The following is an 18,207-nucleotide window of genomic DNA, read 5'->3' on the forward strand; positions in this document are numbered from 1 at the left end:
CTTCTGCGCATCGTCTCCGCGCCCCCCCACCACCGCTGCCATTGATCTTGTGCCCGCGGTGCGCCGGGACGAGGACGAGATGGTTTGTCTCCGGGACAGACCGGAACCCCAGCGTCCGTTTCTACAAGTGCCCCAACCAGGGAGTAAGTTCTTTTTCGAACCAATATCAATCTCTTTGCTGCAGTATCCGGCGTTTTGCTTTGTGTTCTCTTGTTCATCGTATAGTTTTTATACTGACGCAGGACAGGGTTTTCGGAGGTGGCAAATAAGGAAATCATAGGGCAGCAAACAAACCAGTTAGTATCGTTTTCAGAGGTTTGCCACCCATCAGCCTGATGAATTCGGTGAATACCCATTTGAAACTCTCGATCGTTTCCTCTCTCATCATTACCCCGCCCATGATGATACTCTGGAAGTGATTGTTCACCCCCACGAACAACCCAAAAGGCATGTCGTATAGATTTATCTTGTATGTAGTATCGAACGTTATGACATCCCCGAAATTGTGGTACTGCATCTTACTTCTACCATTGGTCCACAACAGGGTTTTTATCTTGCTTTCCTTATCAACCTCAACAACATATGAAAACTCCGGATCATTTGACCCCAGCTCAGAGAATGCATCCATGGTCTTCCGCACATCATCATCCGCCTTCTCCTTGCTAAGCTTCCCATAGAAAGTCCTAAGGCACCTCTTTGTGAACGGGACGTTCTCCATCCGCCCAAACAGGCTTCCAATGATGGTGTATACCTTCCCCAGATTTACATTGCTCTGGCGCAACTGTTTCACGAGATCTCTTGTGTATGTGTCAATGTGCCGGTGTGATGGCCAATGCAGCTTCTCAGCACAAGTCCATAGCATTTCATGGTTGTGGGAGGCCCGATTTTCAGATACATACCACCCACCATCATCTGTCCGGTGCAACCTAAGCATGGCGGCGCAATTTCTCCTCATTGACGAGCTGTTCTCCCTTTCTGGTTTGCCCTGAGATTATTTTTCAAAGCAGTCAACAGCCAAAGATGTGTCAGATCATTTTTGCATAGAACAAGGCATTCACGCACACGAAACACAATTAGGAAGCAAAGCAGGGGGCTTACAGCGCAGCCGCACACAATCTCTTGCATACACTTCGTCCCATTGACATTTTGCCTGCTCTTGCCGTAACGAATCCCAAAGCCGACCTCCCATGAATATAGATTGTAGAATTCATACGCCTCTGCCAGCGAATCAAAAATAGCGCCAAGCACCGGGTTGACGACCACCTCAGTCCCCCTATCAGCGAACCCTCTAATAGCAGCTTCCAGTGGCGGCACATGATCAGCTACTACAGCCCTCTCGTCTGGCACACTAGGACCTCTTGGCCTGCATTTTGAAAAGCACAACCAAATTAGTTACGAAAACCAACTACGACGAAAAGCACGATTTAAAAGAGCCCAAACTGATGCAACACGATTTCATAATTACAAAATCGATACTAGGACCCTTTTCCGGCAGGATTGATTCAGACTCTTTTGTGCGAAGCACCATACATTCCAGAGTGGTGAAAGAAAAAGTCAGCAAACTTCTACGGATTGGATTGCAGTAAGCACACCATCCCCACTTGCATTTTGTTTCAACACTAAATAATGACAGCATGCCAATGGATAGTGAGCTTGCGGAGTGAAAATTATGGACATAGTAACCTAACCATACAAGTCAACTAGTCGACAGCAGCAGCAATTCAATCATTCTATGTCCACGGGACTTAAACCGGGTTTTTCTGGCAGTGGCAACAATAATTTTCACCAATAACGTACGAACGGATAGTGATTTATTGAAGGCAGTAAGAACTTTTCAGCAAGGGATGATTGAGCATCGTTTTTTTATACCCAATTCGCCTAAACTAGTGAAACTTCCTCTCATCAGCTCGTATGAATGCTATCAAGAAAATACACATTTGTCCCAGCCAACCGCAAAATTGTTATGTACCTGCGCTTCCAGCCTACGCGGATGGTGGTGTTCGCCGAAGCTGGGCCACTGTGACGTGCTGACTGCACGGCGCAGCTTGAGACGACGGCCGGCGTCCCGTCGCCGACCCGTGCCGACGGCAGGACCACCTCTTGAGAACTGAATGTCCTGCACGATTCCCCGGCGCCACTGCTGCCGCTGGACTAGACGGAGCTGTGCGAGACGACGTCTGGAGTCGCCAATCCCGTCGGCTGGACCACGCCCCCTGAACTGAATGTCGTGCACGAATCCGCCGGGCCACTACAGCCGCTGGCCTGGACGGAGTTGTGCGAGACGCTGGCCTGGACGGAGTTGTGCGAGACGCCGGCTGGAGTCGCCAATCCCGACGCCACATCCCCGCCTCCGCCACCAGCCAAGCCCACCCCTTGATCCAGCTCAGGCACGTCTGGCAAGACCGGGCAGACGGCGGGATCCGACAAGCCAATGCCCGAATCGGGCACAACGTCGCCGCCGCCGCCCAGAACGCACGGCGCCTCCTGCGCACATGCACCCATAGAAGCCAAGATAGATCTGCAGCACCGGGGACCGGGGCGAGCCCGTTAGATCTAGATTTTGACCAATAACAAGTACATATGAAGGGATTCACTAACCCAGAGGCCAACACTGCCGAGGTAGACGCTCCGGGGGACGGCATGAGCAGATCCGCGAGGAGGAGGAAGCACACCGGCTGCCGTCGCGGATCACCTTGTTCGTCGCCCGGCAAAAAATAGGAAATGGACTAGCGCGAGAATAAGCACATGCACCTAATCCTTGTCGCCACCATTCCAGTAGTCCGGGTCGCCGGCCCTGCAGAACAGGAAACCAACGCCCCCACATGGTACGCCCCGCGCAGCACGCACACTTTTCTCTGACGGACGAGTACCACGGTCCGACCCCACGATGCCGACGTGCGGCAGGGTATTGCATGTATCACGCGTTGTATCTCCACTTTACCCATTTTGTTAATCAGACAGCACGCATCACCACACGGCACGCGACCGGCCGGATAGTTGCGTGCAGCTGCCGCTGCGTCCAGTTCGTCCACTCTCATACATTTTCCAGAGATCTCTCGTCTCCGAGCGTGATATCACGATACAACACCCAAGCTCAGACGCGTACGCCAGCGCCGACGGAGACGCTCCTCTTGTCATCCACTGTTCTTTCGATGTGAATGGAGCATCGTTCGCCGTTTACGAATGTAAGTGCAAAGAAGTGCAAAGTGTAGTTCAGAAGTGCAAAGTACCAGAACCAATTCTTTATTAAATTTAAAAAGGTAAATGCACTATCTAAAACGAAAATATCAAAAACTGATGTGAAATATTGGATTATGTGCCCTTATCGTTCGTAGACATTAACTCAGTTGACGTGACACTGTATTACCTCTGAAGCCATTTTATTATTCCTACATGACACCGGATGGGTCCCGTTTGTCAACCTATTACATTTTTCCTTGGCACCAGGTGGGTCCCATTTGTCAACCTATGATAAAAATTTCCAATGGTCTGTCTATGACATGTGGATCTCACTTGTCACTGCAACGAAGAAATAAACTCAGGGACCCAGGACCTCAGCGAGCTCGGGCACGCTTGCCACTCCACTGAACATATCTTTCTTGTCTATGATGAGTATACTTACTTCGTCCACGAATAAGTATACATCTAGCTTTTGTCTTAAGTCAAAGTCTTAAAATTTTGACCGACTTTATATGAAAGAGTAGTAGCACATATGATATCAAATTGGTACATTATGAAACTACATTTCAAAACAAATCTAATGATACTAATATAATGTCATAAATGATGTTATTTTTCTATATAAAGTTGGTCAAAGTTTTAAAACTTTGATTTAGGACAAAATCTAGGTGTACACTTATTTGTGAACAGAGAGAAAAATAGATGTATACCATGCACATGAAGTTTCCGATTCCGAGCTCACACTACTTGGGTGAATAGTAAAATCCAAAAGAGTTCAAAAAAATCTGAAAAAGGTTATAATCATTGATGAGTGTTTGACGTGAGCACCGATTTTGTTTTCTCCAAAAGCTCCATGGACGTCATTCTATGCACGCAGGTGGAACAATCATCAATGTTTATTGCCAATAAAATGAATCTTTGCTTTTTATTTTTACCTTTTGTGGATATTACTATTCACCGGATTTTACCGATTAGAATAGTACTTTCGTTATATCAACTTTTTTTCTTGAAAACGCACAGGTGTGCATATCATTCATTAAAGAAGGAGGGGGAAACTCTTTAAAAACTCCATAGTTTTACAAGTTATTTACATAGTCTTACAAGATACTTACATGTGGAACAAGTCTGACACCACCCCAAATATGGACGCTTACTACTCTAGCTCTGCCCATGTTGTGTTAGCCTCCTCGAATCCTCGCACTACACCCTTAAATAAGCCTGCCTTTACCCATAGTGCACCCTTCTCCAGGATGAGCTGCGTAGTCCGTGGAATTGAAGGGGTCGCTTCGTTGAAGACGATATCGTTCCGATGCTTCCATAACATCCACATACCAACTCCTTTCTTTCTCCAGAAATGGCCGCCGGCAAACTCACCCGCAACGGCCAACTACTTTCATCCTTTTCCTGGGCCCTTGAACCGAATGGAAAGCTTCAAAAGCATCACAAGATCATCGTCACTGAGCTCCCCATGACAGGATGCATCCGTTCCGTCTTTGCCATCCGCGATGTGACACCACAGAACCGACACTATGCAGATCTAGCATTTCTGCTAGTAAATGCATAGTATCGTCATAGGACGCCCACCAAACACAACGTGCATGCTATATCCATACACAACATGACGTTATGTGTGTGGAACGACAAGTATCACAACACTACTCTACAAAGGAACTGCAACAACACACACACACACACTAACTCCAACGAGTCAAATTATTTCACAAAGAAATAAAATGCACATGTGGCCAAACACCAGGGTCAAAAGGAGGGATATCCAAAACGCAAGGAAGCCACCTACCAGAGCTGAAGCGACCAGCTGCACTCGATAAAAAAAAGGTGCACTGCCATTTCCAAATTGTGCCTGCAAAGTAGGTAGGATTAGCAGTTGGACCACTTTTGGTGCATCAATCTATCAGCCGTGAGTAGCCTATTAATCTTCTATATCTAAATAGAGGCATCCCACTAGGTGATTTTTCTGCCTTCTCATGAAGCCACATCACTCCAATTGTTATAGCCATTGATTCGGAAGTTTGCAGCCGTTTGATCAAAGGTTCAGGAAATTACAAAGGGCTGACACCGCTAAGTGAAGTGAAGATACCGTTTCGTTCTTTTGCAGCCTTACCGCTTGCTGCTGGCCTTCGACTCAATTTTTTGGGCTGCGCGTACACTTCACCAATAGCCCATTACAAGCCCATAGGTATCCATCGGTCAAGACTACCACGAGCTACACTTCCGTGAAGAAGCCTTGCCTAAAAAAATCCTTTGCGTGAACCCATCGCCGCCAGCATCCCTTGTGCGACTGTGCCACCACCTGCCCTTCCCCGGCCAGCCGCTGCTGCCCCTCATGTTCTCCCACCAGCCGCCACCACCCATGCTTGCCTCCAGCCAGCCGCCCTGCTGACCCTACCGCCCTCACCGCCGGCGGTCCCCGCCGAGAAATCTCTCCAGAGATGCGGGATCCATCCGCAGCCACCATGGATTCCGCCGACGCCCCGCGCCCCAATCGATGGTCCTCATGGCCAGCCACCGCCAGTGACTTACGCCGCCATGCCCACCTGCCAGTCACCGATGCTCCACAGATGAGCATTAATTCCATCAAGTTCATTCGTCTTCGCCGCTTTTATGTCGCAAACTCTTCCACCTCCATGCCACAAATGCATATGAAATGGCCTCGCAACACTCAATTTACGGCCCTCATTATCTCCTGCCTCATTACCTTGCAAATGCGGAAAAGCTTGTGCTTATAACCCCTCTTTTTTCTGAAAAGGGGGGCTTCCCCGGCCTCTGCATCAGACAGATGCATATGGCCACATTTATAAATAAATAAAGTAGTTCAACAATTTCTTGCAAAGTGCTGCAACAAAGGATACTGGCTCACACAGAGCAAGCAAAATAAAACAAGGCCCAAAAACCACAACCGGCTGGCATAGTAAAGAGAGATAGGTAAACTACGCGCCTATCCTATTACATGACCGCCATCCAAACCGGTTGAATAAATCCCGCGCTACCATCTCCCACCGGACAGATCCAGTAACCAAACACGCCCTGGCCTCCGTCGGAGTGAGTAATGACCACGTACGGATTAGCGCAGTAGCCCGGAAGAGAACCTGCAAAAAATGAATGGTTGTTGTTCTGTTAAAAGCCAAGTCATTTCTGCAGTTCCAAATTGCCCATAACAACGCACATGCTCCCACACGAATTTGTCTAGCTGTTTCGGCCTCTATACCAACCAGCCACGTTCCAAACAACGACCTGGCCGAATTCGGAGGAGTAATGTTAAAGGCAATCTGCACCGAGCGCCACAACACCCTCACCATCGGGCACTCAAAGAAAAGATGCTTGATAGTTTCATCCCGATCACAGAAACTACACCTAGTAGATCCTGTCCAGTTGCGCTTAATCAAATTATCTTTCGGTAGAATGACTTGTTTATGCATAAACCACATAAACACTTTAATTTTGAGAGGAACCTTAACTTTCCAAACGTGTTTGGAACTAGGAATTACACTAGAATTGATGACATCAATGTACATCGACTTGACTATGAATTCACCAGATTTAGTAAGCTTCCAATACAACTGATCGGGCTGATGAGTAAGCTGAACCTCCATGACTCTACTCACCAGATGAATCCAAGCCTCCCACCGGTCACCCACAAGCACCCTCCTAAATTGGATGTTAAGAGGAGCAGATTGCAGACTCGTTGCAACCAGAGCACCCCGTCGCTGCACAATGCATAAACCAGAACAACCAGAACATAGGATAGGTAAACTACGCTCACCAGATGAATCTTTGCTTATAACCCCTCTGTACTGCCATATGCATAGACCACAAACGCCTGCTCACTTCCATGTCAGGAACCAACTTCTGCCCTACTTGGTGCACACTACCACTTTTCAGCCCTCTCTGAATATTTCAATCCTCACAAGATTATGCTTTCCAATTTCTCAGGTTGCGCTAGGGATGAAATGATATTGAGCGTATAGGTTTTTGCTGCTTGGATTGGCCACATTACTTCATAGGTCGCTTGCTCCTTGCATTTCTTTCAAATTCTTATTTCATAATATTGCTATTTGATTATGATATGTGCTTACACAAATTGATTAGCAGTGCGACCTGCACATGTTTCTAATTTAGGATGGACATAGTACAAAAGCCAATATCATCATTTTACTAATTTATTTGTTTATTGCTATTTTATCAGTACATTATAGTTATTTCCCTCCTCCTGCATGCTTCCTATTTCCAGTCACCTAGGATTTCTCCTACGCCTGAACTTGTGTTTTAATTTTTTGCAGATCGCTCTCCGAATCAAAAGGTGCTTCAACTTCTGCTTAGTAGGTCTCTTGCTCCTCGGATTGGCTTCATTTCATTTTTGCAGCGGTCTCCTGCTTCTTACATTGCTATGCGAACATATGCACCTTCCATTTCTTTCCATGCATATTAGATACCATATGAATTTCCTACCTTGGATTGTTTTCTGTGATATATTTATTCAAACATATAGGCTACAATCTGCTTCCATTTAACGCAATTTTGTGCACATGCTTTGCAAAGATGGATAGCGCCGCAAAATCTTCTACAAATCATGGTATCCATTTAGTCCCACGCGGTCGTGGGTGCCGTCGTTAGTCACAGCTAGATACACCTTACATGCTTATGGTTGCTGAAATATTTTTCTATGTGTTAAGCCAGTAATTTGTTTTGCATTGTTTACCTCTGTTTTCAAGGTTCACTAAGCTACTGACCCTGAAAGAGTGATGATGCGAGTGAGATTCTAAGAGGTAGTTTTTGTTCTCTCAAACACATTCCATGTTAGAAAGATATCAATTGTCTTAGATGACCTAGACTACAGGAAACACATTCTATGTTAGAAAGACATCAATGGTCCACCTTCTTTCTATCAGGGAAACATGAAGGTCTCAATTTTCTTATGGGTTGGACCATTGTATTTAGTCATATTGTTATATATGGTCTCAATTATGTAAGCAATGCACCATATATCAGTTTTTTTCATTTAGTAAAGAAGTGATCTTATCTTTATGAATTTCTCAAATTGCTCTCGGATCAAAAGGTGCTCGACGTTATGCTTCATAGATCTCTTCTTGATGCTCGAATTGGATTCATTGCTTCATAGGTCTCTTGCAGCTCGCATTGGTACGAACACACTCACTGCTGAATTTAATTATTTACAATTGATGAGCATATGCACCTTCTATTTATTTCAGTGCATATTATATAGTAAAATACCATATAAATTTCTTCCTCTAGATTATTTCATTCTATTTATTTGTTCAAACATATTGGCTATGATCTACTTCAAGGCATCCTGGTAGGCATTTAGTCTCACGTAGTAATGACCACCATTGTCGTCAATCACAACATGTTGTCACACCCTTGAAATAAAGGTCAGTTAGGATAATACAAAAGTATTACCCTAAAGATTTCTATGAGCAAGCCACTATTAGAGAACGTGTTCCTCACAACGTCCACTGATGGTATGTACAAATCTCTCTTCCAAGTATATGACGAAGGGAATTGATAGGCAGATAAAAAATGGAGTTTAATGATGGATCATCTGATTCATCAAGTGAAACAATCAATGAAATAGAAAAGCATCCAGAATGTCGCTATATGACACCAAATGAGATTACTTGGCGCTTGCCAGAGAGAATGAAGATTGATTCAGTATCCAAGTTCCCCATAAGTTATCTCATAAAGAAAAGCTTCTCGGGTGACAATGCACAAGTGTTACCTTCTACAAAGGCTGGCTAATTTCTTTCCATTCAAAGAGTATATATATGTTCTTCCTAATTGCAACCATATTACCTACTACATATAAAGTACTAACACTAGTAGAAAAGAGGGCTTTGGTTCAGGCCGAGGCAGCCCATTAGTCCCGGTTCAGTCCAGAACCGGGACCCATGGGGGCATTGGTCCCGGTTAGTGAGGCCAGGGGCCTACCGGGCCTCGTGGGGGCACTGGTCCCGGTTCGTCTGGCCCCTTTGGTCCCGGTTGGTGGGACGAACCAGGACCAATGGGCCTCGCTCCTAGCCCACCACCGTTGGTCCCGGTTGGTGGCTTGAACCGGGACCACAGGCTGCCCTTTAGTCCCGGTTCATGCCACGAACCGGGACCAATGAGGTGCCTATATATACCCCTCGCCCGCGAGCAGAGCACTCCAGTGCTCTGTTTTTCTCTGGCCAGCGAGGGGAGGGCTTTGTGGTGCTCTAGCTCACCTCCTATGCACATGAGGTGTTCGATGAAATGCCCGAGCCACACTAGTTAAGCTTTCTCCTGTCGAAGCTCGACCTCAAAGCTCCATTTTCCTCGAGATTTGTCTAGGTTTAGTGGCCCGTCACGTCCCATTCCCGTCTTCACCACCATCGATCGCCCGCGCCGATCTCGTCGCCGGCACCACCGTGGTGAGCCTCTTGTTCTTATCTTCTTTCTGAAAGAAAAAAAATTCTTACTTTAGATAGATACTTGTCTAGTTTTCTTACTATTTTATTGCTTGTTATTATATAGTGCGATGGTTTTGGTATCCACCCCCGTCGGCCCTCGTCCTGTCTATGATTCAGATGTGGTATATATTATCTTTTTATAACTATTTGGTTCATTTATTGTTTATGACAATTATGTCGACCAACGTGACATAGATTTTATTTATGTAGGAGGTAGTTGAACCGGAAATTCCAACAGACCCTATTGTCGAGAGGTTAAATTTAGTTGAAGAAGAAAACAATTACTTGAAGGAAAAAATAAAAAAAATTGAGGAGGAGAAGATGATATTGGAGTTGCATGTTGCGGGTGTCGTCGACGATCACAAGATCAAGATGGATGCAATGCGCTTGAAGATTAGAAAATATGCCATTCATACCGAGGCTTGGTATCATTATGCTGTTGGATCAATTGTTACCTTAGTTGCGATTATGATCGCATTTTTTCGCATTGAAATGTTTTACATAGTTTCAATGTATGGTTTAATTAATTAGATGCTTTGGAGAGCTATATGTTGTTAGATGAGAACTATGTATGTACTTTGGTTTTAATGTGATGATGAACTTTTATTAATTTGGTCACTTAATTATCTATTCATGATGTTCTGTAATGGTTTTTGACACACTTAATTATATATAATGCACGCACATGAACCGGTAATGGATGTACGGTGACAGACACACCTCCGAGTACATTAAGGGCGTGCATGATTTTCTCGAAGTGGCTGAGGCAAACAAGAAGAATGGTTTTATGTGTTGTCCATGCCCTAAATGTGGGAATACGAAGTCTTACTTTGACCGGAAAATCCTTCACACCCACCTGCTTTACAAGGGTTTCATGCCACACTATAATGTTTGGACGAGGCACGGAGAAATAGGGGTTATGATGGAAGACGACGAAGAAGAAGAGGACGATGACAACTATGTGCCCCTGAATATGGTGATGCTGCAACGGCGGAAGCTGCTGAAGATCAAGAGGAACCAGACGATGTGCCAGATGATGATGATCTCCGCCGGGTCATTGTCGATGCAAGGACGCAATGCGAAAGTCAAAAGGAGAAGTTGAAGTTTGATCGCATGTTAGAGGATCACAAAAAAGGGTTGTACCCCAATTGCGAAGATGGCAACACAAAGCTCGGTACCGTACTGGAATTGCTGTAGTGGAAGGCAGAGAATGTTGTGCTTGAAAAAGGATTTGGGAAGCTACTGAAAATATTGAAGAAGAAGCTTCCAAAGGATAATGAATTGCCCGACAGTACATACGCAGCAATGAAGGTCGTATGCCCTCTAGGATTGGAGGTGCATAAGATACATGCATGCCCTAATGACTGCATCCTCTACCGCGGTGCGTACAAGGATCTGAACACATGCCCGGTATGCAGTGCATTGCGGTATAAGATCAGACGAGATGACCCTGGTGATGTTGACGGCGAGCCCCCCAGGAAGAGGGTTCCTGCGAAGGTGATGTGGTATGCTCCTATAATACCACGGTTGAAACATCTGTTCAGACACGAAGAGCATGCTAAGTTGATGCGATGGCACAGTGGGGACCATAAGAAAGACGGGAAGTTGAGAGCACCCACTGATGGGTCGCAGTGGAGAAAAATCGAGAGAAAGTACTGGCCTAAGTTTTCAAGTGACCCAAGAAACATATGGTTTGGTTTAAGCGCGGATGGCATTAATCCTTTCGGGGAGCAGAGCAGCAATCACAGCACCTGGCCCGTGACTCTATGTATGTATAACCTTCCTCCTTGGATGTGCATGAAGCGGAAGTTCATTATGATGCCAGTTCTCATCCAAGGCCATAAGCAACCCAGCAACGACATTGATGTATACCTAAGGCCATTAATTGAAGAAATTTTACAGCTATGGAATGGAAACGGTGTACGTACGTGGGATGAGCACAAACAGGAGGAATTTAACCTGCACGCGTTGCTGTTTGTAACCATCATCGATTGGCCCGCTCTCAGTAACCTTTCAGGACAGACAAACAAGGGATACCACGCATGCACACATTGTTTAGATGAAACTGAAAGTATATACCTGGACAAATGCAGGAAGAATGTGTACCTGGGCCATCGTCGATTTCTTCCGACCAACCATCAATGTCGAAAGAAAAGGCAAGCATTTCAAAGGTGAGGCAGATCACCGGAAGAAGCCCACCATGCGTACCGGTGATCACGTACCTTGCTATGGTCAATGATTTACACGTAATCTTTGGAAAGGGTCCCGGCGGACTAGCTGTTCTGAATGACGCTGAGGGACACGCACCTATGTGGAAGAAGAAATCTATATTTTGGGACCTACCCTACTGGAAAGACCTAGAGGTCCGCTCTTCAATCGATGTGAAGCACGTGACGAAGAACCTTTGCGTCAACCTGCTAGGCTTCTTGGGCGTGTATGGGAAGACAAAAGATACACCTGAGGCATGGGAGGACCTGCAACATTTGCACGAAAAAGACGGCATGCCTCCGAAGCAGTATGAAGGTCCTGCCAGCTACGCTCTTACGAAAGAAGAGAAAGAAATCTTCTTTGAATGCCTGCTCAGTATGAAGGTCCCGACTGGCTTCTCGTCGAATATAAAGGGAATAATAAATATGCTAGAGAAAAAGTTCCAGAACCTAAAGTCTCATGACTGCCACGTGATTATGACGCAACTGCTTCCGGTTGCATTGAGGGGGCTTCTATCGGAAAACGTCTTATTAGCCATTGTGAAGCTATGTGCATTCCTCAATGCAATCTCTCAGAAGGTGATCGATCCAGAAATCGTACCAAGGCTAAGGAGTGATGTGGCGCAATGTCTTGTCAGTTTCGAGCTGGTGTTCCCACCATCCTTCTTCAATATCATGACGCACATCCTAGTTCATCTAGTTGACGAGATTGTCATTCTGGGGCCCGTATTTCTACACAATATGTTCCCCTTTGAGAGGTTCATGGGAGTCCTAAAGAAATATGTCCGTAACCGCGCTAGGCCAGAAGGAAGCATCTCCATGGGCCATCAAACAGAGGATGTCATTGGGTTTTGTATTGACTTCATTCCTGGCCTTAAGAAGATAGGTCCCCCTAAATCGCGGTATGAGGGGAGACTGACTGTAAAAGGCATGCTTGGAGGGGACTTAATAATATGCAGGGATGGATATTCTTGGTCTCAAGCACACTACACAGTTCTACAGAACTCTACCTTGGTGACCATGTATGTCGATGAACACAAGAACAGTCTGCGCTCCAAACACCCGGAGCAGTGCGATGACTGGATTACATGTGAACACATCAGGACTTTCAGCAGTTGGTTGGAAACACGTCTCAGAGGTGACAACACTGTTTGTGATGAGCTGTATTTGTTGTCCAGGGGACCATCTTTGACTGTATTGACTTACAAGGGATACGAGATAAATGGGAATACATTTTACACGATCGCCCAAGATCAAAAGAGTACCAACCAAAACAGCGGTGTCCGCTTTGATGCAGCAAACGAGAGGGGAAGGGACACATATTATGGTTACATAGTGGACATATGGGAACTTGACTACGGACATGATTTTAAGGTCCATTTGTTTAAGTGCAAATGGGTTAATCTGTCAGGAGGCGGGGTACAGGTAGACCCACAGTACGGAATGACAACAGTGGATCTGAAAAATCTTGGGTACACTGGCGAACCGTTCGTCCTAGCCAATGATGTGGCATAGGTTATCTATGTGAAGGACATGTCTACCAAACTGAGAAAAAGAAAAGATAAGGAAGCGAATACATCATACGATGAGCCAAAGCGCCACATAGTTCTTTCAGGAAAAAGGGACATCGTGGGAGTGGAGGGCAAGACAGACATGTCTAAAGATTATGAAAAGTTTCATGAAATTCCTCCCTTCAAAGTCAAGGCTGACCCAAGCATCCTCATAAACGATGAAGATTATCCATGGTTACGACGCAATAAGCAAATGACACAAGCGAAGAAAAAGTGAAGACTTTCTCCCGCAACTATTATGATGATACCATGCCAACTTTGTAATAGACGAGTATGATACCATTGTCCGTTTTGTACATGCACATGCTATGTCGGTGAAATTATGATACCATGCCAACTTTCAACTTTTTCAGAGTTCATTTGAAATGCTTTAATGTCTTATGGTTCGGCCCTCGTAATACCATTATTCCTGGTTCGCTCCTTGTCAACTATGTTTTCACCAAGAACACTCAAGAGGGCAACCACGTGGGTCATTGGTCCCGGTTCGTCTGGACCTTTTGGTCCCGGTTCCACGCACGAACCGGGACCAATGCGCCTCGCCCCTGGCCCATGACCATTAGTCCCGGTTTGTGCCACAAACTGGGACTAAGGGTTGGTCCTCGTTGCGGTCAGAGTTTAGTCCCACCTCGCCAACTGAAGGGCGCTCACACCGGTTTATAAGCCCGTCCCTCTCTGCCTTGTTGAGCTCCTCTCAAAGTGAAAATAGATGCCCTTATACAGGGAATTTGACCTAAATTCAGAGTGAATTTCTCTGAAATTCATAGAAATTTATTATGAATTTAGGTTGAATTCTCTCTATAGGCGCATCTATGCTCATTTTTTTAGTAAAGTTAATCACAAACTTGTGATTCACACAAATTTCAAAGAATTCAAATTTTAACTATTCAAATTTTAAAACTAATGGCACTAACAGAAAGTTTATAATTTTTCTAAAACTAATGGCACTAACAGAAAATTTATAATTTTGCTGACCTAAAAGCAAAAAGAATTAAAAAATAAAGCAAAAAACAAAAGAAAACAAATAATGCAAAAAAACAAAACAAAAAACTGGAAAAAAAACTATTTTTATAGTAAAGTTAATCACAAACTTGTGATTCACACAAATTTCAAAGAATTCAAATTTTAACTATTCAAATTTGAAAACTAATGGCACTAACAAAAAGTTCATAATTTTTCTAAAACTAATGGCACTAACAGAAAGTTTATAATTTTTCTGACCTAAAAGCAAAAAGAATTAAAAAATAAAGCAAAAAACAAAAGAAAATAAATAATGCAAAAAACAAAACAAAAAATGGAGAAAAACTATTTTTATAGTAATGTTAATCACAAACTTGTGATTCACACAAAATTCAAAGAATTCAAATTTTAGCTATTCAAATTTGAAAACTAATGGCACTAACAGAAAGTTTATAATTTTCTAAAACTAATGGCACTAACAGAAAGTTTATAATTTTGCTGAGCTAAAAGCAAAAAGAATTAAAACATAAAGCAAAAAACAAAAAAAAATAAGTAATGCAAAAAACAAAACAAAAAACTGGAAAAATACTATTTTTATAGTAAAGTTAATCACAAACTTGTGATTCACACAAATTTTAAAGAATTCAAATTTTAACTATTCAAATTTGAAAACTAATGGAACTAACAGAAAGTTTATAATTTTTCTAAAACTAATGGCACTAACAGAAAGTTTATAATTTTTCTGACCTAAAAGCAAAAAGAACTAAAAAATGAAGCAAAAATAAAAGAAAATAAATAATGAAAAAAACAAAATGAAAAAATGAAAAAAAATATTTTTATAGTAAAGTTAATCACAAACTTGTGATTCACATAAATTTCAAAGAATTCATATTTTAACTATTCAAATTTGAAAATTAATGGCACTAACAGAAAGTTTATAATTTTTCTAAAACTAATGGCACTAACAGAAAGTTTATAATTTTTCTGACCTAAAAGAAAAAAGAATTAAAAATAAAAGAAAATAAATAGTGCAAAAAACAAAAAAATGAAAAAAAAAACAAAAAAACTGCCACCTATTGTGCCACCACGGCCTGAATACGACTAGAAAGCCAACCTGGGCCAGGATTCAGGCCCGCAGAAGGCCCAGTAGGCCCACAGACAGCATAGTGTGAGATTAGGCCCGTAAGCCTGCATTTGAGAGGAGCTCGAGAGGGCAGCCGCAGTGGGACTTATAAACCACTCCGAGCCCCTCTCAACTAGCGAGGTGGGACTAAACTTTTGGCCGCGGGTAGCGCAAGGCCTTTGGTCCCGGTTGGTGGCACCAACCGGGACTAAAGGTGGGCTTTAGTCCCGGTTGGTGGCACCAACTGGTACCAATGCCCACCTTTAGTCCCGGTTGGTGCCACCAACTGGGACCAAAGGTCTCTATTTCCCGCCCTTTGGGCTGCCGAAAACTGACCTTTGGTCCCGGTTGGTGGCACCAACCGGGAATAAAGGGGGCATTGGTCCCGGTTGGTGCCACGAACCGGGACCAATACTCTGTGTATATAAGCAGGACTTAGGAATTTTTCAGTTTCATCGACCATTTGCCCCCGACGATGCCGATCGAGCTCATCGATGCCCGCTCCTCGTCGCCGTCGCCCCCACGCGCCGCCCCGCCTCGAGCTCCCCTGCTCTGACGCGCGCGGCGCCCCAAGCCCCTGCCCCGTGCTCACCGTCGCCGCCCGCTCCTTGTCGTCGTCACCCCGCGCCCTTGCCCCGACGGGTCGCCGCCCGGTCCTCGTCGTCGTTGCCCTGCCCCCACGCGCCGCCCCGCCTCGAGCTCCCCTGCTCTGACGCGTGCGCCGCCCCGGCGCCCCGAGCCCCTGCCCCGTCCCACCCCCGCGCGCCGGCGCCCTCGCCGCCCTCGCCGTCGCCATCGTCATAGCTAGCCGCCCCCGCTGTGAGCCGTCGCGCCGCCCCGGCTCTGTTTTTTTCAGAGCATGTTTTTGTTCATATATGTATTTTTTTGTTCATATATGTATTTTTTGTTCACATGTGTATTAATGTTTTTTCCATATATGTAATTTTTCTAGTTGTAAAAGAGTTAGGAAAATTTAGAATATGCTAAATATATATGTCAAAAATGTTTTTTTGTTTATAGAAAGTTTTTTGTTCATATATAGAAAGTTTTTATATATGACTATGGATATATATTCGATATATATGAGAAATGATGATCCATGGAAATGTTTTATATATGCAAAAGTTACATTTTTTGAAAAGTTTTATATATCTAGCTAGGAAGGGAAGAAGAAGAAAAAGAAGGATAGGAAAGAAGAAAATAAGAAGAGGAAGAAAGAAGAAGAGGAGAGGAAGAAGAGGAGAAATAAATAAGAAGAGGAAAAAAGAAGAAAAAGAAGAGGAGAAGAAGAAAGGAATAGAGGAGAAGAAGAATCTTCTCCTCTATTCCTTTCTTCTTCTCCTCTTTTTTCTTCTTCTTTTTTTTCTTCTTATTTTTATCGGGTATGTCGTTGTCGATATACCCTGTGTCCCGATAACTTCAACACGAAGGGGGGTTCGACCTACCCCCTCCCCGATAACATTATTTTCCCATGTATGTATGTCATCTTGTCGATATAACCCCCTCTTGGATAACTTCGACAGTGATAACTTATACCATGGGAGCACCCCCCGGCCCTCTCGCTCGACCAAAACTCTCGAGGACACACCCAAACCCTAGAAAAAACGATGTCGGTCTCCTACCTCCTCCCGCCGCGCCCCTACCCTTGAAGCGTTACCGAGGCCACCCCAAACCCGGAATAAGCTAGGTCTACGTTTGCCACTAATATATCCACATGTTGTCATGTTTGTGTAATAATTGCCATGTTGTAATATTTGCAGAAACAATGGAGTACGGACGAGACGAGGAAGCAGAAGAGGTGTTGGGGGACACAATCTTAGCCAGAGGTGATGTCTTGTCGTATCTTAATGACAATGATGGTCTGGAAGAACAGGGTGAAGAAGCAGGCTACGGTGATCGAATAATGGAGGAGGAAAGACATGATTATGATGGCTCCGGTGACCCAATGCTGGTGCAAGAAGGAGCCCGTGGTGACGGCTCTGGTGACCGAACAGAGTCCGGCCAGGTAAATATATTAGTTAAGCCTGTGCTGACTAGCTAATTGATGCATTCATTGTTTTGGTATGTACACATATTAATTAACTCTCGTATTTCTTCTTTTTTCTAGCCCTCCGGATCGAGCACAATTTCGGTAAAGAGACGAAGCCCGAAGAAAAGGTTGCGCTCGGATGAAAGGTTTGAGATTACAACAATCGCGCGCGACGGCCAACCGATTGAGCCCATTCGGACAAAGGAAGCATTTGCTGCTCAGTGCGGGGTTCTTGTTAGGGACAAGATCCCGATCAGCATCCACCAATGGTATAAGCCTAAGAACGAAGACCCTGAGGCGTCTTATGTCAATGATATGCACAAAGATGATCTTTGGACCGAGCTGAAGGAAAATTTCACCCTACCGCCAGAGGAGGATCCGGAGAAGCCAGTTAAAGAGCAATTAATCAAGTCTCATGCTCTTAAGAAGATGGCAGACCTATTCAGGAGGTGGAAGAATGAGCTGAAAACATTTGTCGACAAAGAAGAGACACCAGAATTCATCAACAAATATGAGAAGATCAGAGATCACTGTCCCGCATTTGTGGCCCACAAGACATCGAAAAAGAGTAAGAAGATGTCGGCGACAAACAAGAAAAATGTTGCGAAGAAGAAGCTTCACCATCGCACGGGGTCAGGTGGCTACCTCAAAGCCCGGCCTAAGTGGGCCAAGGCTA

At 44.6% G+C, this 18,207-nt stretch overlaps 1 protein-coding gene across 1 annotated transcript in view; it reads right to left on the bottom strand.

Moving 5' to 3' along the window:
- Window positions 1-274: 274 nt before the first annotated feature.
- Window positions 275-18,207, bottom strand: part of LOC125554783 (protein FAR1-RELATED SEQUENCE 5-like) — a 69,496-nt gene continuing 51,563 nt past the window's right edge. Inside the window, exons 2-5 of the mRNA XM_048718206.1 lie at window positions 2,234-2,484; window positions 1,970-2,116; window positions 1,099-1,363; window positions 275-985 (exon numbers count right to left, since the gene is read on the bottom strand). Coding sequence (XP_048574163.1) covers window positions 275-985; window positions 1,099-1,363; window positions 1,970-2,116; window positions 2,234-2,484 — 1,374 coding nt within the window. The remainder of the gene's footprint in view (window positions 986-1,098; window positions 1,364-1,969; window positions 2,117-2,233; window positions 2,485-18,207) is intronic.

The sequence above is a fragment of the Triticum urartu genome, chromosome 4 (assembly GCF_003073215.2).
Source record: "Triticum urartu cultivar G1812 chromosome 4, Tu2.1, whole genome shotgun sequence".
In the NCBI taxonomy this organism is placed as follows: Eukaryota; Viridiplantae; Streptophyta; class Magnoliopsida; order Poales; family Poaceae; genus Triticum; species Triticum urartu.